Source organism: Clinocottus analis, unplaced genomic scaffold, assembly GCF_023055335.1.
Source record: "Clinocottus analis isolate CAN_PGR_092001 unplaced genomic scaffold, fCliAna1.0.p SCAF_8, whole genome shotgun sequence".
NCBI lineage: Eukaryota > Metazoa > Chordata > Actinopteri > Perciformes > Cottidae > Clinocottus > Clinocottus analis.
In genome coordinates, this window is record NW_027176240.1 from 6,088,103 (window position 1) to 6,114,506 (window position 26,404).

General features: G+C 43.2%; 1 protein-coding gene across 1 annotated transcript; it reads left to right on the top strand.

The window, feature by feature from the left end:
• Nucleotides 1-2,518: 2,518 nt before the first annotated feature.
• htra1a (HtrA serine peptidase 1a) lies at nt 2,519-24,206 on the top strand. The gene is made up of 9 exons (XM_068567900.1): nt 2,519-3,104; nt 10,481-10,580; nt 11,235-11,439; nt 20,169-20,363; nt 20,449-20,481; nt 20,587-20,701; nt 21,397-21,454; nt 21,596-21,691; nt 23,580-24,206. Exons 1-9 carry the CDS (start codon nt 2,645-2,647, stop codon nt 23,746-23,748), a joined length of 1,431 nt encoding a protein of 476 aa, XP_068424001.1. The 5' UTR covers nt 2,519-2,644; the 3' UTR covers nt 23,749-24,206.
• The last annotated feature ends 2,198 nt before the right edge of the window (nt 24,207-26,404 follow it).

The following is a 26,404-nucleotide window of genomic DNA, read 5'->3' on the forward strand; positions in this document are numbered from 1 at the left end:
TAGGAATAATTGTATTTACTGTAAGCAATAAGCACACCAAAAAATGTGTGTAGACACCCGACGCTTCAAAACCTTCAAAATAAAATACTTTCCTGCTGTATTCAGCCTCTTTTATTTCCCTTATATTGTCTAAGTGTTTCTTCCAACAGATTAGAGACCAGTGTGTATCATTGTTGGTGAATCTCTTAACAGAAGTGGAATATAATATGCATAACTGTTTTTATTAATGTATTAATACCTCAAACTGAGAATCGTTCTGTTTCTGGTACTCAGAAACACTTCCACTTGCGTCCACAGGGAGTAGCATAATCAACACAAAAAGAAAGTAGCTTTAAGTAAAAGTAGTAATACTCCACTGTGAATGAACTGAATTGAAAATATTACTTTAATATAACTTTGTAAGTACCATTACTGGAGATAACTGAGTTTATCATATGTTTTGTAGATAACATCTTAATCTGCACTATTACTCTTCAATAAGTACAGTATTTATTTTTGTTGTGGAGTAGAAGTATTAAGTAGTATAAAATAGAAATATAGTGTATGTATTTAAGTAGAGTACCTTCAGTAAATGTATTTAATTACCTTCCACTATACTGCACCGTCCCTCCTCATCCGTTAGTCCTGTATCCTGCCTCAGCTCTTCACGCATGCAGCATCTGGCTTTGTGCAGTGTGTGTAGATGGATTTACAGAGTGAGCTCACGCAGCAACACTGAATATATGTAAAGCCTCTTTAATCAGTCAGATAAACAGCTGTGACATGGTCTGGGCTCCAGTCTCTGTGTGTGCAGCACACTGTTAATTCCCACGTGGAAACGGGATGACGGTTCATGTGAACTTCTTATTGGAGGATGAAAGCCTTTGGTGTGGCTGCAGACGTGGAAATGAAACCCCGTTTGAACTCTCGAGGGCTTTCGCTCACAGCCAGAGACAGCGTTGTAGACTGCGATGGTCGAGATCACACAGACCTCAGTGCAGTCCATCCTCGGTTCAACTCGCTGGCCTTGTTTGGAGAATGGGTGTTCCGTAGGGATGAGGTTGTTTTCATGTGCCCATTTTCCCACCGATTCTCGCCTACGTCCTCCAGCTTGACGACTTCTGCCACATAATGAGTCTGACGATGATGAAGTACGGTCTGACTACTGCTGTACGACTTTCATCCATTTTTATAGCAGCCGACTGTGTATGTGTGTGTGTGTGTGTCGCTCTTGTTTAACTGCAAACAATCAGCCTAACTTGAATTCTGGGTTACAGGTCTCAGATTGTACCCTCTCAGTGTTTCCTGTGCGGCACGAGGCAGTCCAGTCTTTGAGAACGTCTGTGACCTCCATCCCTTTATGCCCCTCTCTAATTGCCTTTTGGATACAGGGGCTTGTGTTACCCCGAGAGCTGGCGCACGGCAGGAGCCCTCGTCCCACAATCCACTCTGCTCCCAAGCAGCAGTGGCGCTCCACACCAGAGCCATTAATAACCCTGTTTCCATAATCAATCACGTTACATTGGAGAGTTTTATTGCACTGATTCACTGCCTCGGTGTTAACTGCATTCTTTTACAGCTCACCTATAGGACATTTAACCCAAACAGAGATTAGTTGTTCGCCAACATTAACATTTGGATACTTAGAATGTGCTTTTGTTTAATATATAGTTGGATATCCAAGAGAACTTTATGTGGCACGATGGATCTGGAAAGATTTGTTTAAATGGATCTGATTTGCACTTGAACTTTGGCAATGAGTGTTAATAAGTGTTATGTGGATGTCCCCATTAGATGTCGTTTATAGAGCTGGGATAAGATCAGAAATAAGGATTTTCAAGATGTTCTCTTGAAATTGGCTTTTTTATAAAGTGTTGCATTGACTCCACAAATCCCACAATCCACCCAAAAGGTTTCCAAGCCTGATTTTCATAATTAGCCAGAGGGCTTGTGCGGATGCCAGGAGCAACTTATTCATAAAGGGAGTAGTAAAAAATAAACATGCAGGAAATAGGCCTGCAGGATGTGTGGAGGTCTGTGCAGCGTGTAAAACATCTGGACTGCTGAGCTGTGGCTCCTTCCACCACTGGGTTTTTAATTTTCTATTTTTATTTGTTTGTGTACACGTACGTCAGGGTCAATGATCAGCCAACATTGGTCTCAAATTAGCTCTGTAGGAGTTAGATGACCGTGGCCTTCTTAATTAATCCATCCTTGGAGGGAGTCAAGATAAAATATCATATAACTTATCCTGTTTAACCTTCTTGAAATGATGTTTTTCGCTAAATATGAAGCTTTCTGTCACCGCGCTGAGTACTGTTCATTTATTTATTTAATCCTCACACACTTCTGGAGGCACACCGCTGCCGCAGCTCTTCCGTTCTGGTGCGTGACGTGAACGCACCAATCACCAGGCTTGTTGTGATTGTCGAGAAAGTTTGCTGTCGATGTTGTGGTGCCAGCAAAAAAAAAACCCCGTAAAGTCGCGTAAATGGTTGCGCAGTGGAGTCTCTGTTAAATGCCTCTCCATGAAGTGACTCCCCTCTCATTACTACTGAGCTCTCTCAACCCATTACACTGCAAGCAGAGAGCGAGCCTTTGGAACTCTTCTCAACGTCCTATTTAACTTTTGAAACTTGTTTTGTAGCCTAGTTTTTTAAGAACCATGTTTTGGACACTGTGGTGCGTAACCGTAGCGTTTGCGTCCGTGCCGGCAGACGCGCAAACCTCCAGCCGGTATGCAATCGGATGTCCTGCTCGGTGTGACAAGTCGATGTGTCCCCGGCTGCCAGCCGACTGCCAGGCGGGGCAAAGCCTCGACGCCTGCCACTGCTGCCCGGTGTGCGCGTCCGGCGAGGGCGAAGCCTGCGGCGGCTTGGGGAAGCTCGGGGACCCGGTGTGCGGAGAGGGGCTGGAGTGCTCGGTGCCCGCCGGGGTGCCGTACACGATCACGGTGAGGAGGAGAAGCAAGAGCGGGACTTGCGTGTGCAAAGCCACCGATCCGGTGTGTGGAAGCGATGGGGTGTCCTACCGGAATGTCTGCGAGCTGAAGAGAGTCAGCCGACGGGCGCAGAAGCTGCAGCAGCCACCTGTTCTTTTCATTCAGAGGGGAGCCTGCGGGAAAGGTAACGCTCGGGGCGTGTAGAAACATTAGATTACAGCACAGAGTCATGTATTGACCCGGTAGGACGTTGCATGGTTATGATTGTGCTGCTACTCGTGATTATTTGGAACATTTCACGCTTCGATAAACCACTTTTAAAGACGAACGTTTGCCTTTAAGACCCACTGGACTGTTGGTCCCTCTCAACATATGCATGCTCATTCACAGCATGTCCAGATTGGCTAAAGTACATGTGTAAATTGTCTTTATTGTGTTGTCAAAAATCACTCTCCACGACTTGCTCGTGAACGTGTGACCCCCTCAAATCCTCGCAGGACGTCTGTGGCTTGAACCACGCACAGATGTGAGAGCTAAAAGCTGCATTCAGTGGCACACAATCCCCATGTGTCTAGGATAACAAGAGCCACCATTGAGCTGTGTTTCTGCATTATAATTAGGCTTGATCAGAGAACTGGTTTTTTTTTCCCCTCCCTATTGTCCGGTTGAATGAAGTCATGAGCTCTCCTCCCCGGCGTAAAGCTTGATGTGAGCAGTCACACGGCTATGATCCCATTGTCTTACACCACACAGCTTCATGCCAGTGAAGCCTGCATTAGCTGTACAGAAAGGAATTTCCAAAAAGCCTGATAAGTAGGATGTAGTGTAGCCGCGATGAAACAGCACTGAAGTGATGCATTTGTAATAACTGCTGTATGTTAGGGTCTCAGTATGGACCTGCACTTCATCAGAGTGTCACGTGAAAAGTATTTTCACCCAAAATGGTGCAGCTCAATACTAATCAGACATCATTCTTCATGTCTGCAGCTGCACGAAACAGCAAAGAACGCTCATTCTGTCCAGTTTCATCAGTGAGCCGTTCGTCATCGTTAAGGATATCTTAAAACATCATGTGAAGTACCCGGGAATGAGCAAACGCACAAGGCTGCAGGCGGTAAAGGGATTGTATCACTTTTTGGTGTATGTGTTTTACATGTGTCCATCTGAAGTGTGCGCCACATCTGCAGTTTGAAAACCCCTGAATGAAGGGCTTCAACACCTGTGGCCTCGAAGACCTATAACTTACCTCAAAGCTTGGAAACTTGTCTCGCCCCCTCCCGCAGCCGCCCAACTCCTTCCTCTCGCTCTTCTTTTCCTCTCTCGGTGTCTCCCGCCCTCGCCGTCTCTCTGTTGTCACTCATAAATCACACCTCACAGTCACATAAAGGAATGCTTGGCGCTGATTCAAAGCCGTAATTCATCGTCCGTTGAAGACAGTTTAGAAGAAGCAGGAGACACCGAAGGAAAACACCAAATCGGCAACCTATATTTTTGGGATGGGTTTGCGTCCATAAAATACTGTGCGGGGGCGCGGTGGCAGGGCAGACTCTATCGCCACATTTGTTTGTCAGTCGTGTAAGCAACTTACAGAGTTAAGTCATTCCCAGGCAGCTAACCATGTCTGAAACAGAGCAAGACTGTGGCGAGTGCTCTTGAGGTTCCAAGAAACCCGGTGCAAATTTCCGTCGCTGCAATAAAACAAGTCATTTGATAAATCCCATGTCCAAGCTGTTTGAGTATAATGCTGCCTTTAGTAGCATCTCCGCTGGTTAATTCTTTTTGACATTTAGCATAAGCCGCAATCGAGGCTGTAGAAATTGAATAGCAAGGGTGGACACTGAAAAGAAACTCGACCCCCTCTGAGCTCCTCTAACTACCCTGCAACTTGGCCCCATGTTAAGAAAACATGCAAGTACACTTTGCATGATGTCATCTTGTGTCTGGGGGGGTAAAGACTTTGATTATGCAAGTGTGCAAGTATGCAAGAAAATGGGGACCAATCTTTCTGTGACCGTAGGCTCATATTTGTTTGAGTTGACCCACTTTTTTTTTATGCTTTTGGCATTCGAACGTCTTCATTGACAGTGATAATGGAGAGACTGCGTGACTGTGATGGAGCATGCAACAGGAGGCCTCAAACATCCTCATATTTACAGAGAACTGCATCTGGTGGCCGCTGAAACAACCCACACAATTGAAGAAGTTGATCTGGGCGAATAAAGATTGGGCCATGCAGATAATCTGTTGAGATTTAAATCCAATTGTAAACCCAATCCAATGCATAGCTGCTGGGTAACTGTGCCGCTCCAGCAGAATGCACTCTGTGACTCCGGCTGGTGACATGTGCTGAATGTGCACATTCTTCCTGGACTTGTCTCATCCACTAATAATATTAAAACATCATCTCTGTGCGTGTGTCTTTTCCTTTTGAAATGTTGTTTTATCAGTCTGTCCAGGCTCCTGTTTCTGCATGTCTCTCCGTCTGCTTTTCTCATCATCTTCCTTCCTGTTCACGACGCCAGTGATACTCTTTCTCATTATTTCCTTCTGCTCCACCATCTCTGCTGCAGCTTCTTTTATAGACATCCTTTGCTTTTTATGCTCTCATGAATCTCATTTAATTCTGACAACAACATGTGTGTGTGTGTCCTTAAAAACAAACAAACAAACAAACAAACGTATGACTTCCCAAAGCCGCCATACCTCCTGTCTCTGCCAGAATAGTCACTGCTGAACAATAAATCTGCATTTTTTTTCTGTACATTCGACAGTAGGTGTGTGTGTCTTCCTATCCTGAGCCCAGTGCATTACGTATTACCTCACTGTTACTATGCTGCTAAAACAGACCCCTTGTGTGTGTTTCTGGCTTTAGTGTGTGCTGCCAGTCTTGGTTAGTCCCTCATAAAACAAAAAGTTTTCATTAGAATCGAATTAAATTTCAACAATTGCAACAAAATTAGAAATGGAAAAATGATGTTATTTGCACACTGGGTCACACAATGCTGCCAATGTGTCCACGTGATATTATAACCAGCAGCAAAGCTCGGCTGTATCCTTTTACCTGCAGAAAATAAGAGCCACATCCAGACTAAATAAGGTGCGTTGTTACACTTTAGAGCCCTAACGTTCACATCTATTGAGTCACATGTGTATTGAGCCACCAGTGACCAAATTATATTATATATTAGTAGACACAAAACTGTGTTGTTGTTGTTTTTTACCAAAAGAAAGATTTGCTTCCATTTCAAACATTCAGCGTAAGCCTGTTTCTGGAGGGCCTCCGTTTGCTTAGCAGTGGAGAACGTGTGTGTGTGTGTGAGAGAGTGTGAGTAACCGTACACAAAGAAGAGGAACCGACCGTACTGTATTTGCCGAAAAAAAACTGCTTCCGCCTTGAAAACACTGGGTGCTATGTATGGGAAAATGAAAAAAGACAAGAAGCTGAGGTCTTGAGGGGGACGCGTGTGGTGGAGGTCAATGTGGAGGGCAGGGAGGTGGTAATGGGTATATGGAGCGGTGAGGATAGGGGGCCTTTGTGCGTGAGTCAGTGAAAGAGAAAGAGAACAAGAAAGAGAGGAAAAGAAAAAGAGATAATGAAAAAAAAGAGAGCCACTGTATATGTACTTTACATATGTTGCACTTGAATGGTTTCCTGTCATTTAATCCTTGATGTGACTCCAGACGCCAATCTTTTCGACATTTGATGTCAACTGGTGCTCAAAGCCGCTGTAAACCCAGACAGGCGTTTTGGGAACATTTGGCCCATTAGACCTCTGCTCAGGTGGAAGATGAGCAGGAGCAATCTCAGAAATAGAATTGGAGTCCATCGCACACTCAGCGTAGCAGGATGGTGAAAGTCAGAGTAAAGGGATACAATTGGACAACTTGCTCGCTTGCTATCTGAGTTTTTCATCAGAATATTACCCCCTCCCTGACTCCATCATTATGATCATGTAATTACCTACAATGAATGACCCTCATGAAGCGGCGTATCAATCTAGCCTTTCATTTGTGGCGTCCCACAGGGTTTAATTCTTGGCCCAGTTTTTACTCTGACTTGGACACTTGTAGTTTTTGTCAGACAGACTTTTTTACTGACTGACAGTTTGGCTTGGTTTTAATAGAGTGCTTATCTGCTATTATTAGCAATTGGATAACAATTGGCTAACCCTTTTCCTCAATTAAATCACATTTAAATGAAAACCCTCAACGTCAATGTTAATGGCAACGTCCACATCACATCAACAACTGAGTTTTGGGCCACACATTGCCTCTACAAAGTTATATTCTTAGAATCTAAGGGTTACTTTTGATCACTTTGCTATCATGTTCCTGTTTTACCAGGTTTGAAATAGCCTTTTTCCAAATGACTCAGTCATGCCTTCGTCTGTAACTCGCTCACATGCTTAAACTGCAGCTGATGAAATAGAGCTGTTCAATTTCAGGATCACCGAGACACGTCTTGTACAAACTGACATTTGATGGATGTGTTGGCTTTTTATTTGGTCGGTTATGTCCCTTGCTCTTAAAAAGTGCTACAATATGTGAAAACCTACTTAATGTAGATTTCTTACGTACTAGCAACTCATTTGTTCCCCATCAGCTTGTAAATCAAGTCAAAGCACATTTGTATTGGCTAATAATAGGTAAAGCTTTGTTATATGGTTGTGTCGCTAACAATGTCTAACCAACGGTTTAAGTTGAGCAACTCTAAAGCTCAGTTACAGTGACAGCACAGTACATTGTGGTGTTGTCCGGTAGCAGTTACTGGTGTCAAAGTGACCTACAACTAGAAGTAAATCCATCCTCTGTCCTCTTTGCATTGGCAATATCAAAACATCATCCTCTAGTTAAGTTAACTGAGCTTCAGGCTTCGGAAACTACTTTACAGTCCAACTCAGTATCAGAGGGGCAGCAGTTTGATGTGTCACAGTGACTTACAGTTGCAACCAAGTCTAATTTATTTGTTCACTTTCACTTCCTAAACACCTACATAATCTGAGTTATCTCCATTATCCCTGCCCTATAATTATCATTTTCAAATTCAAAATTCCACACAGTGGAAAGTCAATTATTTGTTAACTATATAAGACCCGTAATTACAGAGCTTCTGGAGTGAGCCTCTGGCAACGATTCAGTAGATGGAGAAATGTTACAAAAGTACTCATGTGGATTAGACGCTACTCTAGAAGCTCGACACCCAAAGTTAAATATGAATTAAGAGTTTTGGGCACTTAAGGAGACATCTGCTCGTAAATCAACTTCATTCTACGACAGTAAAGCCTTCCTGAGCTCAGTTCAGCCGTGAAATAATCCCACACAGTGTATAAATCATGCAACAATAGCTTGGCCGGGCTCTTTAATGTAACTGAACTGTGCACAGCATCTGATTCATGATTTCCCAATAACTCGTCACCAATGGGCCTATGATTCTACTATCGTCACGTGGCGTTGCAGTTGATGCGTGTCTTGTGCGTGAGGGGACAGCGCTCATCGTGACACGGTGAAGTGGAAGAGGCTGAGAGCCTGTAGCATCCAGAAACAACAGCTTCTGGACACTGCGTCTGCTCTCTTTAATCATATTCATCAGAGTGAATATTAGCATTGGGGAAAATTACTCCAATCTTTCCATCACTCCTCTCGCTTACTGTGGGAAGAAACGTGTGTGACATTTACCAGATTTAATGCTTAAATTTGGAGCTTTAAAGGTCAACTAGGAAAATACATGTGTGGAGGTTTGGGAGAGTCAGTCCCGACACTTGTGCACATCCCAAAATATCTTAAAAAAACTAACAGATGGATTGCTATGACTTTTTGTACAGACGTTCATGCTCCCCAGATGATGAAGCCTTCCGACTTCGGTGCCACGACGAGGTTTACATATTGGGCTTAAACGTCTTCACAGCTATTAGATGAAGTTCGCAACAGATAACTAAAGCAGTTGTTCTCAACCTTTTTCGAGTCTCAACCCCCCCAAAATAATCAGGTCGGTGCACTCGACTCCCCAATTTACTTTAGTTTGAATAGATGGCACTTCGTTGTTGTCCAATCTGCTCCAGCCTTTGTGGATTTTTGATACGTTCTGTGACTTTTTCTCTCCCACCGATCCGCAGGAAATCCCCCATCATAAACTCACAAGCATACTCACTTTGACTCTCACAGACACTCAATAAAATCTGCTGCGAGGCAAATTATATCCCTGGTACAGGCGATGTAATGCAAATACATTCCTCAGCCTAAAACATGTTATTTTGTGTTTTATATTAAATATAACCACAACATTGAGAACTGATCAAGAGGCCATTATTGTCTCAATAATGATTCTGGAGTCTGATAAAGACATTCATTCTAACTGTAATCACTTTTATGATCCTTTGGCTTTTTATCTGGCACAGTCATGGGGTCCAAATTTGAATTTTTCACAAATAAGATTTCCATGATTTCTCAGTTGTACTTGTGTTTTCTGCCAGTAAGCAAATATAACACACACATCAGCATTCAAAGCTCCACTGTGTCAAAGTCCAGGCTCACATAGTCGTGGTGGTCGGCTCGTCTTCTCGGCAGACAAACAGACGGACAAAGTTGAGCTGAATGATCAAATAACACTAGAATGTTCCCCCTGCGGGTTGTCAAATGCTTTCATACTGTATAATTTAGTGGCATTCAGTTCGGCAAGATGGTACTCATTCCATGCTTCTGTTGGCTTAAATGCATCTCAAGCTGAAAGACTCTTTCTCTTCCCTTAACCCTTCACTGCAATCAATGATATCCCAGAGCTTATGGGCGCCTTTGACTTTTGTAAATGATGCTCTCTTGGAGAATGCAATGGCGAAACATTGTCTTTGTAAGACAAAATAGTTGAAGGCACGTGGCAAACTAAGGTTTTACGCTTCGGGAGGAATAAAAAGCTCAGATGGAAAGGTCTGGGGAGTCTTGATTCGTGTCTTCTGGCCAGACCTTAATTACCAGGTAAATCAGTCAACATTCCCTGACTCGCGTCGGATAGGTGGTGGGATGGATGATTCAGTGAATTTGGCAGTCCTCACACATACGGTGTCAGACAGTGTGTGTGCTTGTAAGTCTGAGTGGTATTATAATTGTGAGGACCAGTTTGGTTTTGACAAAAGATCTTTTGAAGGCTGAAGAATTTAGAGTCGGTGCAAACCATCAACCATGAAGCCAGAGGGTGAAGGTCAAGGTTGAGTATTCATATGAGAGGTTTATTGGCTAGTATTATGAGTGTGTAAATGAGTGTGTGTGTGTGTGTGCATGTGTGTCAGACCTGACCGAGACAGTTTCCACCACAGAGGAACCGCCATCTTTTCTTTTCCCCTCTGTGTTATGATAAAGGCCCGTTTTATTTGTTGGTTCTCTATTCTCACACAGTTTCTACATCATACAGTATTTCAGTGCAGATTTTGTTTGCTTTTTCCCGTCTGACATCCTGACTCATGTGTGTGTGTGTGTGTGTGTGTGTGTGTGTGTGTGTGTGTGTGTGTGTGTGTGTGTGTGTGTGTGTGTGTGTGTGTGCGTGTGTGTGTACGTGAATTGTATTTCCAGCTCAGGACAACCCAGACAGCCCAAGACACAAATACAACTTCATCGCCGACGTGGTGGAGAAAATTGCTCCGTCTGTTGTTCACATTGAACTTTACCGCAAGTAAGAGCTATGCACCTGTGTGTGTGTGTGTGTGTGTGTGTGTGGCAGACTGAAACACACACCTGTGTACTTAAGCAGACCGCACCAGTTGGTAGAGCACCTCATTCTCCACTTCAGTCTTTCAACGTCTTTTCTTTTCATCCCCTCCACATCTTGTATGCTCTTTTATCTCTGCATCTCGTCCTTCTTCAGCACCTTTAATTCTTTGTCTGCGTCGTCTCCGTGGCGTCTGTCACTGTAGCTTGTAAAATGGTCCCTTGAACGTCTGCGGCTCTCTGATTTCCACGTTTCCATCTTCCCCTTCGCTCAGATCTGCCTCGTCTTTTTTTTCCCACTCCTTGACTTGAAAGCTGTTGAGGTTGCGCTGTATGTGTTTCTTCCTCTCACTGTTTTTATGCGTACTCAATCTCCCCGGCTCACCTTTGAATACTTATCTGCCTACTGTTGTAATATATATTTAATTCCTGTGCAGACACTCAAGTGCTTTACTTGGTTTGCTTTCAAGCTTGGAGTAACTGCTGTTACATCACACGTTGGTTTTGCTGCCTTATCAGTTTGTTTTTTTAGAAGAGGACACCTGTGGACAGAGTGAAGTGAAGAGAAATCCTCTAATCCCCTCCTCTTTCCTCCTCTATCCTCTCCTTCCCCACATAGGATGACCTACTCCAAGCGGGAGGTGGCGGTGAGCAGTGGTTCTGGCTTTATCGTGGCGGAAGATGGCCAGATTGTGACCAATGCCCACGTCGTGGCCAATAAGCACCGAGTGAAAGTGGAGCTAAAGAGCGGCGGCTCCTACGACGCCAAAATCAAAGACGTGGACGAGAAATCGGACATCGCCCTCATCAAGATCGACGCACCGGTCAGTCACAGTGACAGAACGAGTACAGTGACAGAGAAAGTGAATCTAGAAAGTGAAATTTCTCACCTTTCTCAGCCAGTTTTATTTGTAAAAGAATGGTTTTTGGAGCATTTTGGCAAATATGCTTCTTCACTCTCTTGAGACTTCAGTGAAAAGATCAATACGAGAGACGTCCATCCTTTAAATATATAAGAGCAATGAGGTGATTACTTTGGGTTAGCATAGACTAAGAGTAGCACCGCGTAAACAACGATGGCTAGCTGTTTCCCTCTGCTTTCAGTCTTTATTCTAAGCTAAGCTAATTCGCGCCTGACTAGCTGCATAATAGTGTGCGTGGGTTTGATCCTCTCATTAAATTCTGAGCAAGAGAGTGTCTCATTGAGCTGTGATTAGTTTAATTAAACCATAGAAACAGTTTTACTCCTTCACTGTAACTGTCTCTTTTTATTTTTTTTGTCTTTTGGCATTCATGTGTAGTCACAACCTCCAAATCAGGTCAACACAAAACCAGGCTTTTGACCGGGCTCCAGGAGGAGAACACTAGATGTTGGTTTCCGAAATGAGATTTTATTCAAAGATTTATTAGTCAATTGGAATGAAAGAAAATTGTAAAGATCCTCTCGACAGAGCGTTTTGCATCCCAATCAATGCAAAAGGCTCAAAGCAACAACTCAGTGTTTGGCAATGAAACTGTTGAACATTTGAACTCTGAGGGATTGAAATCTGGCATGAATACTGTTCAAAATTAAGAAGATTATTCATAGTGCCAGTGAAGTAAAGTGAGAATGCACGTGCAGCCAAATGGCTATTCAAAAGGCTGGCAGTCGGTCCAGAACCTGTTGCTGTTCGGGCACAACAGGCTGCAAAAACCTCTGACGGATATTACAAAACTCATGAGCAAGTTAGAGTTGAATATATTTCAACACTTAGCTGCACAGGACATATGTCTCTGCTGCACGTCTCTCCACGTCTCTGTCAGAGTTTATTCCTCCGTCTACTGGACCAGAGGGCTCCACGTTAGCGTGGCAGAGAGCCAACGCCCACTGAGTGGGAGGCATAGAGCTGAGAGCATTATGGAGCTCACGCTCATGGCTGGGTGACACTGGGCGACTAAATGGATGCTCATGACAGCAAGACAAGGTGTGTTACAAAGACCTCAAAGTCTGAATAGAAGGTTTTTGTTCAGCCGACAGTGGGAGCGAAGAGTGCGGAGAAGAGCGGTGACAGACACTTTGTTTTGGTTCACCCTTTCATTAAAGATGTTCCGTCTGTTTCAGGCAAGCTGATCATCTTTCGGGGGATTTGTCAGCGTCACGTGTTCAGTGTGTGCGGCCTTTGCGGATGGCCGCAGATTCAGAACTCACTGTTACTTTTATGTTGTCGGAGCATGACAAATAACTTGTGCTGGTCAACAACAATGTAATCTTCATCACTGCAGAAGTCAGGGGATGGCAATGAAGCGGGCTGATTATAATGAAATGACAACCTGATGTATTTAGAGTGGAACACTGGTAGAAAACAGATTCGCCATGACGGGTATACTTGTGATAAAGAGTGGAAGTCAGCGTGTAAAGTGAGACGAGGTCGTCCAGGCCATGAGTCACACTGATGAAGCCCCAGAAGACATGGGGTTTAGATGGAACCGGCGTTTCTGCTAATGAGGGGAAGTCGGTGTGTGTGTGTGTGTGTGTGTGTGTGTGTGTGTGTGTGTGTGTGTGTGTGTGTGTGTGTGTGTGTGTGTGTGTGTGTGTGAGTCTAATACTGAGTGAAATTAGAGGACGAGTAAGATCTAATGAGAGGGTAGGAGCATATGGAAACTTGTCATTTGGATTACATTTAAAAGGGAAAGTATAGTCATCCAAACCTATAGCTATAGGGTATTTAATTGCAGTACCCAAGAGTAATAGCTGTGAATTCCAGCTTTGAAATATACTTCTTTTACACAAAGACAGTTTACTGGATGTTTAGATAACGGAGTCTTGGCCAAGTCAAATCAAATCTGGAGACCTTGAGGGAAAGTCCAGGTCAAGTTTTCTTCTTTGTCAATTTCCATTTAAAAGCTGTGTTAATAGTTGAATTTGACAGTTTGTTCATTTGTTAGAGAACTCTCTGCGTCTTTAATCTCTGCAAGTTAAAATATTCATACCCTGACTAGTGCTGAATATATACATATAATATATATGTGTGTGTATGTAATCATTCATCCTCCTCTCCCTCATTCTCATCTGCCTTCACTCTCTGTTTCTTACTCTCACTCATAGCGTCGTGTGTGAGATGAAAAGCTGAATGCTGTCACTGTCAGCACTCCACGAGCAGCCATAGGTAATCAAACAATGGCACCAGTTTATGAGGGAGAAAATAAAACGTTAGCTTTTCTCTGAGCGTAAAGACTCGCTTCTGTCTTCTTTTTCTCCCCTTTTCTATGTGAAATTGGAGTTTATTGGTCGCCAGACCCAGTCCGTCCTCTGGGCTGTGGTCTAACCCTCAGCTCTGGGGAATACATTAGTCCGTCTACAGCAGATGGAACTTCAGAGGGGAAGGGAAGAGGGGGGGAAATGCTGTCCTCACTTGTTCCTGTGGAGTGAAAATGAGGAGAAAAGAGAACGCAACAGGGACAAAGCAAGACCGAGCGGTGTGGTCAAGGCCTTGAAAATGGATCCATATGTCTGGAGGACTTTGTGAGCTAATAAGCTAATGAGTGCATTGTGTGGTGTGGCAACGGCCACAATAATGATAGAACCCATTGTGCTTCAGCTTGTAGAAGGCCTCTCATTAACCTCATTCTTTCACTCAGAACTTGGATACAGCCACATTCACTTGGAAGTGCTCCCAATGAATTGGACCCGTTCAGATTAACCTGCTTTCACTCTGACTTGAAAGCCTGCTGACTTGGATGAACATTTATTTCATCGTATTGACTTATATTGACCCCGACGGACTTGGAAGGACTTCAAAACACTCAAATGTACCGTGCAGGGAGTTTTCCATATCATTCCAGATCATTATACTGCATGGCCTGTGCAGTCATTGACCTTGGGTTTAAGTGCTCTATCCTGCAAATGGAGCTGAATCCGGTGAACGCGTTGATCCTTGACTTTGTCCACACTGTCGCGCAAAACGGTGCATAGACACAGCAAAAAAATGAACTGCATATAGATGCCACGCTAGAATGGAAAGCTTCCTATTCATATTTTCGGCACCAGAGGCGGTGTAATGACACATTTCCTCAAAAGGAAGTCATTCCCACTGAAACTGCTGGATACAACTATAAATAAATTAGCCATTAACTTAACCCATGTGCTAAAATATTTCTTATGAGACGTTGGAGTGTAGCAGGGAAAACTGGTCTCATGTTTTCCTGATGGTCCCCTGAAACAATAGCTCCGTCTGTCTCTGCGTTACCCATCACCATTAAGAGTCTCAAACCCCGCTCTCTGGGACTTCTGCCTGGTGCTGGTTTGGAGTCGGCAATTATTGGAATATGTATGAGTTTTTGCCTGTGTTTATGTGCAGAGAGGAAAGAGAAGGAATGTCCCTCTCTGGAGCCATGCATTTATCTGCATGTATCGGTTCATCAGCAGCATTGTGTAAATGTTTACCCAGGAAGGGAAGGAAGAGATGTGTGCATTCCCCTTGATGGACAGTACTGACAGAGAAATGCAATCTTGCAATCTATTATTCAAATCTGTGTGTGTGTGTGTGTGTGTGTGTGTGTGTGTGTGTGTGTGTGTGTGTGTGTGTGTGTGTGTGTGTGCACATGGGTGGGTTTAAGACGACTCACTGCAGGGACGAGGAGGACACACTCCATTGCCAGTGGAAAGACTCTCCATGCCGTCCTTTAGAGACACGCAGAGGGGAAATTAATCTACATCCTCCTCTCCTCCTGACCCAACCTCTCCCCTTCATCTCTTGTCCCTGCGACCAAAATGGTTCCCAAGCTTAAGAATACAGTGGGGCGGGAATAGAGCCAAGGAAAACAAACACACACACACATACTCGTGTGCCCCGCTGGGTCTTGATGCACTTTCTCTTTTTGGCAGTATAATTGTTTTCCAACCCCAGCAGCCTCAAACTGTTTTGGGTTGCCAGTCAATGGCGTCACTTTATGTGTGTGTAAAAAGCATTTCAATCCAACCACAGCTATGGTCAGATGGTCAGATAACCAACGGTGTGTTTGAGACGTTCACTATCTAGAGTGGTTCAAAATAGATACAACGCTATGGCGTATTCTGGTGTATTCACAACACCTATTTAAAATGAAATTAGAGGCACAGATTATATCCTCTAGTAGGCCTTTAAGGGTTAGCTCACCCAAATTAGGAGGAAAGGGGGAAAACAACTTTGTTCCTCTGAAATCCAATGCAGTTGAGGTGAGTTGAGTTTTGTCTGTGGTCCTCACAGCATTGGCATTTAAGACAATTCAGCAGCAACATTTCCAACAAGTTCACTCTGCACTCACTCTCACAGCGAATGGTTTTCTGGTACTGCTGGAGGAATTGTCCCTTAACTATTGTTAGTGTTCTTCTTATCCAGAGATAAAAAAGACATTTTGCTTTTCCATTTTTAAAACCTTTTGGCCACCATTCACCTCTATTGTATCATCAAAGGCCGATACCTTTAAAACCTGGACAGATCAAACTTTCTGCACTATAGATAAATGAGAAAATATGTTTTCTCATTCATCTGGTTTTCAGACCGGGATCCAGGGTACCGCTGACTGACTTGAGCAGATTCCAGTGTGTTCTCTCAGCCATATAAAGAAGAGTCTAGACTAAGATTGAAGCTGCTTTAGACATATAAAACCTATATAACACATATCCCAGCACACACTGGGGTAAATGCTAAAAAAAAAATGTTGCCTCTTATTTCAGAGCACAGTGAGATTTTTTTAAAAACATTATATAAATAGGAAAAGTGTACTTCACATAGTTCAGTCAGTCTTCCTGAAACCAATGAAGACCTCATCGCCTCATCATTGTGATTTGTGCAATTCAAAGTTTTTGTGGTGTCTCGCCAGAGCCGAGACGCCCTCGCGTCCTCTGAGCTCTCACGCAAAACTACACAGAGTGGAACATACACAAGGAACTCACGGACATGTGTTTGCTCTTATACCGACCAAAAACCTTTCCGACAACATATGGAAACCATAGTGGTTTCCGTACTGGTGTCAGCAAGGATACTGCTCAGCCAGTGTGATTTGAACATGTTGATGCTACTGGCAGTGTGAGGAAAAGCTCAGTGGAGCGAAGACCCACTTCAATGTGTTGACTATTGCTTTGTGTGTAAATTTCATGGTTACTGTCACACTTGCACATACACACACACACACACACACACACACCTCTCTCCAACCCCTAAGCCTGATCTTCTGTTCCTCTGACGTAATGTTATGTATGAGCGTGCTGAATCCTGCCCCATTTTTTCGTATCTGCATGAGCACAACCCCCGGAGGGGCTCTGGTCAGCAGTAAAAACCCTAAACCTTTGTGTATTTATGAATCTCGCAAAGTGAAACTTATTAAAGCGTGTTCCCTGCTTTGAAGACACCTGTATGAAAAGGACAGGAAAGCGTGAAGTGACAGCTTAGCTTCTCCAGTCACGCTCTGACCCAAAGGAGCTTCCTAAGTCTGAATGTGTGTATTTTTTCTCAAGTAGTCCAGCTGTATATCTAAGCAGTGCCAGGTGTGTGGGTTTTAATTTACAGACTGGAGTTTGTGAGGGTTCATGCCCTGGAAAGCGACTCCTTTTTCCTGTGTGCTCATACAGTATGTGTGCGTCTGTGTGTGTGTGGACACGCGTCTTTGGGACACGTGTATGTTTGCACCTGCTCCTCACGGCCATGAAATGGTAGTGAGCGTAATGAGCTTTTAAATGAGCCTCCAAATGACCAAGGCTGTAACGTTACACAATGACACATCTGTAGAGCGGCTGTTTTCAAAGCGGACTGTTTTGCCGGTCTGCCAGCTTATCTGTCTGACTGTCCCTCAGGCAACTTGGCCCAAGAATCAGTCTGTGTGCAGGAGGCTGAATCAAAATCTCAGTGACAGAAGATGGAAAACTCCACGAGCCGCTTTTCAACTGCGCGTTTGGTCAAAGTTGTTTAGTCCTCCCTCCTTTAATCTGATGCCCCACTTTTCTCTCTTACCTAAACAATCAAGAACTTGGAGGGAAAAAAAACACTTATTTTTGCTTTTTTTTTTAGGAAGTAGCTGTTTTTCAAAAACTCTGAAGCACGTATGTTGTTGTTTTTACATCGTATCAAACTGCTGCACGTCTGGGTCCGAGACTAAAAATATTTCTCTGGTCCCAAATTGGTCTGGGCCCACGCGCGCTGCATGCATCACATAATATCAAAGTGCACTGCGCTTGACTCATTCGTCTCACATTCTCAGACTCTCCTCCCGTGGTTTGTGGTGTTTGTTGTTCCCCTCCTTCACCTTGCCTCCTTCCTTTAAGTGTGGCCATAGCGTCTTTGGGTGAAGTACGAGTGCAGCCGTAACCTTCGACTGAAATAGTAGGATGAGTCACTTGGGTGGTCAGGAGAGGCAGACTCTCATGGCGAGATGATTTTCCAAAACTCCTTCCAGATTGCTGACTCGTCACAATTAGTAAGTGATACGTAAGCTCGGGGTCCTTCAAAACGTTGGGCAGTCACCATGTTTGGTGTTTGTTCTGCCCTCGCGCCCCGCCGCTGTTTGTCTGTCAGCGTACTGACTCATTTTGCACTCTTCAAAAAAAAGAAAAAAAAGAATCGTGAATGCAGATTTTGCGTAGGCGTTTATGAAATCTGTATTACTCACGTTCATTAAACCCTTTCCGTCGAGCTGAAAACAAAGCCGTTCCCCGGAGTTGGCATTTTGAAGATACGAGGTTTTCGCCTGATAGCAACAGTCGCTATGACACCGCCAGTATCACTGACTGTTATCATAATCATGGCGACCGGCAGAGTCCTGAATGTCTTGGCAGGCAATAACGTCCACCTGACGGCCTCTCTCTCTTTCTCTCTCTCTCTCTCTCAGCTGTGTGTGTTTCTCTTGCTTCCTCTCTCCATCTGGTTATACTCTTATCTCGCATGGGCGTGTGGAGGGAGAGGGGCAATAGAGGGGGGGTTATACAGACTGCTGCTCCTGTGTCAGGTGCCTGTTTGTGTGTGTGTGTGTGTGTGTTGTGTTTGCACAGGGCATAAGCATGTTTATGTACAGACTTCTGCAGCCTGTGTGTTTCCCATGTTTGCTTTCAACATCCCGACAAGCCCACAGGATTCACAAGCACGGCCTTGGATTTTTGTGTTTTTTTGTATTTGTGTGTGTATGTGTGTGTGTAAGTTGTAAAGTAGGGTTGAAAGGTCCTCTTCCTCAGTTACTGGCTATTACTATCTTTGTCATCTTCTAATAATAACTTCACCTTCGGGGTCGAGATTTTTCGAGACAACAAAGTCAAACACGACGGCAACTGAATCAAAAGTGCGTCTTAAATGTTTTCCCACAATCCTATTTTTTATATTTTTATTTCATTAACACTAGTTTATGAAGCATGTGTCTGCTGTCGGTCCACGTTGTTTGTACCTGCAGACATCCAGAAACAGAGAGGAAAATGTACACATGCGTTGGCAGCAAGGAGTCATGTTTTATGACTGAGAATTGGGATTAGCGTGTGCTGTCTGGGTGTTCCTCTGGCCGTGCTTCTTTTACATTGATTCTTTTGTCTGTGTGTGCCAACTTGTGCTGCTTTCTCAGTTACCTTGCGGCCTCCTCCGGCTCCTATTTATAACCTTGAGTAAACAAAATGGATACATAGGAGAAGCACTCTGCATCAGTCCTTTAATCTAAGATATAATGCTCGCCTGCCGTCGGGTCGTTGGGTCCCAGCATGTGCTCAAGTTCGACTGGAGGCTGAGCAGCAGATGATTTCATTCAGAGAAGGAAACAGTCACAGTGGATGGATAGATACATATATCCTGTCTGTCTGTAGAGGCTAGCTCTACATAGCATGGTTTCCACTGCCCAGCACAACAGGGCTAACCAGAGCTTAAGGTTCTCATTATTTCCTGTAATATCAGTACATTTTCCAGCTTCTGTGGCCTGTTGGCACAAACACGCGCCTTCAGGAAGGATTTGTCTACGCTCTCAGTTTAACAAAGAACCTTTTGATCTCGATTATTAGCATTTTGAGTTGCGTTGTTGGACGTACATTTTACTTCTTACCGCGGTGGAAAAGAAGTACCAGTAAATTTATTTTTTTTTGGGAGCATTTCCAAGCAGCGTTGAATGGTTTGTGTTTTGAAGATTGTTAGTGCTGTTGCTGTGATTATTTTCCTGCTGTCCGCTCATAAAAAAGCAAATGATCATGAGAAATCCTTAAAGCTCAGTAGAGTAATTGCACTCAGTCTGAGATTTTCTTTTAGAGCCGTAATCATGAGAAAAGTGGAAAAAATGTAGCTTTACAGTATTTTTTGTGATGACGGTATATTAGTTACTAAAAACCATTAATACTATGAAACATACATATTCATTAGATCAGCTTCCACTAACTGGTCTAAGCATTAAAGCAGCTAAAGAATATCCTCAGGACAGCTCCTCTGCATACATATGCAAATGCTTTTTGAATGCTTTCATTTCATTTTTAATCATAAATTGTTAATTGTATGTGTTTATGTGGTCTCCATTAGCAATTTACTTTGTTTGGCCTCCAGTGATGTGAACATGTTGCTCTGTGTTTTCTCACCTGCAGACCAAGCTCCCTGTACTGTTGCTGGGCCAATCGTCAGACCTGAGACCCGGCGAGTTTGTGGTCGCTATCGGCAGTCCGTTTTCCCTCCAGAACACCGTCACCACGGGGATCGTCAGCACCACTCAGCGAGGCGGCAAAGAGCTCGGCCTTCCAAACTCCGACATGGAGTACATTCAGACAGATGCCATCATAAATGTACGTGATTGAAGAGGCATGCATATGCACTTTATTTCTTTCTTACAAACACAAATATTAAGTGATGCATCTTTTTGCTTTACAGTACGGCAACTCCGGAGGGCCTCTGTTAAATCTTGTAAGCCTTTTTTTTTTTTTTTACATTTCTGTGTTAAACCCATTGAAATCCATACAATGATTTTTTTTTGGGGAGCAAAAACTAAACTGGGCGTTGCTGTTTTAGGATGGCGAGGTGATTGGGATCAACACGTTGAAAGTAACGGCTGGCATCTCCTTTGCCATACCCTCGGACAAAATACGAGAGTTCCTGGCAGAGTCCTATGACAGGCAGTCCAGAGGTATGAGCTATCACTGACAAAATGTATTACGTTTTCATTTTATGACTTCTATTCAATCACCAAGACAAATTATAGGAGGCCCATTTATAGAATTGGTTGCAAGAAGTTGGACCAAGATCTCATGTGCACATATAGAAGGAACATATAATTCTTCATGTCATTTCTTTGGTTGCTATTTTTCACCTCTCTGCTCTCTTGAGATATATTAACCACATTATCTAGCATTATGAATCCTTGCCCAGCATTACCCAACAAGATTATGACATTGCAAATAAACTACGAAGAAGAAAATGCCAGCACATGTCACGTTGTGCTTTCATTTTATTGCTTCCGTTACCTCACGTAGACTTTTGGAACGGTACACGCACCTATTGCACATGTGACTGCCAAATCGACATCTTGATTTGATTTGTTTGAATGATGTAATAACGTTAAAAAAAAAAAAAAGCAAGATGATGAAACGCATGGAAGAGTACATGTGCACACTGTCCTGTGAGACGTGTGCAAGATAATCTGTGATCCACTGTCCAATTTAATGTAATGTGTCTATCACTCACATACAGAAAAAAAACACCCTGGGGGATTTTTATTGTCTTGGAGTTCAAAACAAACACCCTCATAAAACTAAGAATCCAGACTGCTGCGGGCGAGACGTTGAATGATTGTACCTGTGTTGTGTTGTTGTGCATCTCTAGGGAGAGCGGCTTCTAAGAAGAAGTATATTGGTGTGAGGATGATGACTCTCACTCCAGCGTAAGTTGCACACTTCATACACTGTATGTACGTCACCAGTTACGGCCTTCATTACGCTCAGACAATGAAACATTGCAATATATACACTTCTTGTTTTCTGCTTTTGATTGCTTAACTCTCTGCCCCGTTTTCCACCTCCAGGCTGACCAAAGAGCTGAAGACTCGACACCGTGACTTCCCTGACATCACCTCTGGAGCTTACGTTATGGAGGTCATCGCAAAGACACCAGCAGCAACGTAAGGAGGATGTTTTTTTTTCTCCCATATCGCTCCATGAGAGGGTGCTCAGTTCAAATTAATTAAACGATTGTAACATCTTGTTTTTTCAGTGAGGCACAAACGCAACTTGTCTTCGACTCTTTTTTCAGCTACGTGATAGCTTCATTGTCACTATATGCTACACGTGTGCTCTTATTTCTCTGTCATCACTCTCCGTGCAGCCGCCTGCTCCCCTCTCGCGATGCTAATAGACAGATTTCATTTCCTTCCTTGACTTTATTTCCCTCCTTTGACTACCAAGTGTCCACAGACACACACTCAGAGACACACAAAGCCTCTTACACAACTGTCCTAATGGGACATAAATTCATGGCTCACTCTGGCGTGCCTGGAGTGCACGCCAAAAAATATCGCCCTCCTCCCACATTCGCAACCCACTCCAATCAGCCGTCACCACAACTCCAGCAGAATGGGGCTCAGAAGACGCTGAGGTCAGCTATTTCCTTCAAACCTCATGTAGGGAGGTTACTCGCTGCGCTGTGGTTTTCCTGCGCCTGTTCACCCAGCCCACTCCAGAGCGGTGTCCCCTACGGGGGCCTCGTCAGTTCACTCATTGCCCAAACAACCCTGCTAAATATCATTGAATAATGACATTCCTGCGGCTCCTTCTGTAATGCGCGGTATTTTTATCCGAGGCTGCACTTTCATGCATTTGATCTCGCTCTGATTTGTGCCGCGTTGTGGCTTTTAAATATTCTTGACCTTGCTCGGTTGGAGGTGTTGAAGCAGCCGAGCGTAATGAGTGGAGCTGCACTCGTGTTTATGGACGCTGTGGCAAGTGAAGGTGTAGTGGTCTGTGTTTGCATGTGGCTCTGATTAAGTAGCCGCGTTTAGAGTTCACTTTTGATACCACCGCCGTTAATCGCCTGGTCGGCGTGCGGTTTCAGATTTACTGTTGTACGTTTGGCCTTCTTTTATTTGCAAAGCGCGCTAACCTCGCTGTGCCGTCGCTCCCATCGTCAATGTTCCACCGTTGCAATTCTAACAACAGATGTTACGTTGATTCAGATAGTGCTCACAGACCTGCAAACAAACCTGACCAAAGTACAAGTTAGAGTTGTTAGAATAAAGACTATAAACACATTCGGATGACTTGATTACAATTTGATTTATTGTGTAGCTAATCTGTATTTTTGGGATCATTTATCTGTCGGCCATTACATTTAGTTTATTATAAAATTGTAATATGTTATGCAAATAGAGGGAGGACATTGTCACTCAATTGATCATTGAATGATAAGACTAATTATATAGTAAGTTTTACATTTTGGTCTACAAATGGCCAAAACTCGTAGTGCATTTGTTGGGGACTATTTATAGCGGTGAAAGTTTTGAATGTGTTGTTTTACAACACCAGAAGAATAAGAGGAATATGATTCGTACATATATGATTTATTATATCAATTATGGTCTTTTTTATGGTCTTTTCATGGGATTGGCTGACAATCAGATAATAATGTATATTGCCACACACAATTTAAGTTTTTACACATAGACGACAAGTAGAACAGCATTGGCCTTTTTGTTGTTGTTTTTGTGGCATCTTTGCATTTATTTAATCGTACAAAGGTTAGAGCTCACAATAAATGAGGGCGAAGAGAGATGGGGATGACATGCAGCAGCTTTTCTGAATTAAACTGATGTTGTGAGGACATGGTTAGCGTCTTGAACCATTTAGGAAACCCTGATCACTGGCCAGTGTTATCTTTAAGTCCCATACACATCTTTAGTGCCTAAAACTGGGCCAGATAATCATTCTAATCAGCCCCAGATAACTACAACTGATATCATTTTGGCTGTTATTCATACCTATACATCATTCCTCTTATCTCCTTCTTTCCTCCAGCGCTGGACTCAAAGAGCACGACGTCATCATCTCGGTCAACGGCCAGAGGATCTCATCAGCGACTGACGTCAGTGCCGCCGTCAAGCGGGACGGCACCTTGAGAGTAGTTGTGCGGCGTGGAAACGAGGACGCTATCCTCACGGTTGTTCCCATGGAGATCGACCCTTGACCCTCCACAAATCACACGGCAGGCGCTGGAGCTAGGTTTGACTTTTCACCAGTGGACCTTATATTGGAGAGGGTCTTCTACTGATACGCCCTCGTCCTGTGGCCAAACGCTTGTGGCGCCACACATCCAGGAATATTCTGGGTTGCCTTGAAAGAAATGACTGCACAGATGCTCAGTGCTGTACTCTGTTCTCCGTGTTTGTTTTCACTTTTAGTCTTTCATGCTTTGATCAATGATACTACTGTTTGGTCACAAACGCAATACGTTGGTTATTGGCATCTTGTTTGTATCTGCTTTCTCTTGTTTTGTGTCTTTTTTTTAATATGGACGTATTCCCCGCCAGTGCCATCTCAAGCTATTTAGAGACTCGCTGGGCAAATCCGATTTGTTTAATTGTTGTTTTCTAAACTTCTTTTTTTAAAGTACTGTAAAATGTTGTTTTGTTGATTATGTATTGTACTGAGTAATAAAGGGTTTATCATCTTTTGTTTTGAGACTAAGCATGCTGGCTTTCTCATTTTATTTCCATCTTTCTTTCACTTCATTTTACAGTAAAACACACATTTTGAGAGGGACTGTGCTCAGTTTGAGATTACATCAATTTCACAAAGGCGACATAAACAAATCAAGATTTTTGTCCAAATTGACTTTATTGCCTTCATATGAATTGGGGTCTGGTGTGATTGTTGTGCTTGGAGCTCTGCAGGATGACCTCAGAGGCTGGAGTGTGAGCCAAACACAGATCTGACCAATGATCCAGTGGTTTGCATTAAAACGCTTCATGTTTTGGTAGAGATTTTTGTTCACCACATACATTTTGGAAGACGATGATAAGTAGACCTCATGAGAACAACAAAAAAACAGCACACACAACAAAACGCTTTATGGTTTCCACGACGCTCTTTCTCTTTCACTAAACGTGAAATCGGCTGTGGAAAAACTGTGCAGAAGCTTTTTTTTTCTTTCTATTGTAACACACCATTACTCAAATAAAAGGTATGCTATGCTTCATTGTTTACAGAAACTTTAACTTTTAAAGCTTTAAAAAGCATCTTTTACAGACAGACCATGCCTCTAATAACCAGTGGATCCTTCACACTCCATTTTCAATTCCCTTACACCACATTGAAGCTATATTACAGATGCTTACCCATGTTACGCAGCCCACAGACGTATAATTATCACACATTATTTGCAGGCCATACTGGACATTATAAAATATGTTGACTTTCGGTTAAATAATATCACTCATTCCCAATGAAAGGTGCAATTTCGAAAAACAAACACAAAAGGGCACTAAAATTAGAAGCGTGCCAGGAAGTGATGCTGCCATCTCATGGTTCTGTTTAAGTGTTGCAGTCTTTAATTTACCTGTTATATATGTTGCGATATTTTAGGCAGACGTCTCACAACACTGATGTTCTATGTTTTAATTACACCTGGCAATAGCACTGATTCCTGACTCATTTATTCCACAACTGCAACACATTCTGAGAGATTACAGAATGCATTGTACTCAGCCGTAAAGTTTGCCTGTTGAAAGATGTAATGACTAGGAACTGCCAAGACCTGAGCTCAAAACATCAGTCACCCGGGGCATGGCTGCATATGGCTGTATTACCTCACCACCTCTGAGCCCTGATGAGGAGTGACTCTCTGTCACATTCTCAGCCAAGAAAAGAAATCTGACTGAATATGGAGGGCGGTTCTAGTTTCTTACCTTAGTCTAAGTCCAAGTGTCGCATAATTATGATAGAACGTGAAGATTTTGTAATTCAGTTAATTGTGATCTAAGACAGGACCCTTCCTCATCTGAAAAAGTAAGAAATGTTTTCATGGATTTTTCACTTAACCGTTGATATCATTATTACAGCAATATAGCTCTGACCTCATACAGCTGTGACCTCAGTAGGAGTATAATTATTTACTTTGGGTCAGTTGGCGAAATATAATGAAAAATACCTTTCAAATGCCTCCCATGAGAAATGTGTAGGCTATCCCTCTGTTTCTGAGCTAAGACCAGCCATTTCAGAGCTGACACCTTGACACATCTTTAAAAGACGTTCATGCTTTGATGGAGAGGTTGTGATGTCTGTCTGAGCTGAGTAATGCTTCAGTGTTGATACAGTTGGGACTGCTTTGCCCTGCAGACCCGGGCTGTTTATAATTCATTCATTTGACACCAGCTGCGCCACAGACCAGTGCCAGTGTTGGTGATCTATGCTTTCTGATTTTCTAGCCTGCAGCAGGTGTAGTGCAGTGAATACACAATAATCCAACTTGACCCCAGTGTTTTTTGTTCTGTTCATTGCATAATATATAATTGTCTGTTATTCGCCCCTCCACTATATAATAAATAATTCAAATCGTCAATGATGACAATAGTGATGACAATGATTATTAGTCAATATTCCCTCATATGATGAATTACGAATATTTTCCAATTCGGGTCTTATAAAGTTGTTCTCGTAAATAACAACATAGTGAGCAGAGCAGGTATAGTATCATTCTGAAATACACTACGTATTTTAAAACCCAAAGAGAAATGGTCGTCTCCGGCACGTCTTCGAGATTAAATCATCAATTAAAGTGGAACACCAGCGTCCCCTATCGTGTGTTATGGTTTCAACTGTCAGCCAATCAAAATCCCGTTTGC

What these genes read in the sequence shown, in the direction of transcription:
- htra1a (XM_068567900.1), top strand. Translation starts at nt 2,645, where the DNA reads ATGTTTTGGACACTGTGGTGCGTAACCGTAGCGTTTGCGTCCGTGCCG. An exon ending in GAGGGCCTCTGTTAAATCTT is followed by an intron (nt 20,482 to 20,586) that starts GTAAGCCTTTTT and finishes TTGCTGTTTTAG; the next exon opens with GATGGCGAGGTGATTGGGAT. An exon ending in CTATGACAGGCAGTCCAGAG is followed by an intron (nt 20,702 to 21,396) that starts GTATGAGCTATC and finishes GTGCATCTCTAG; the next exon opens with GGAGAGCGGCTTCTAAGAAG.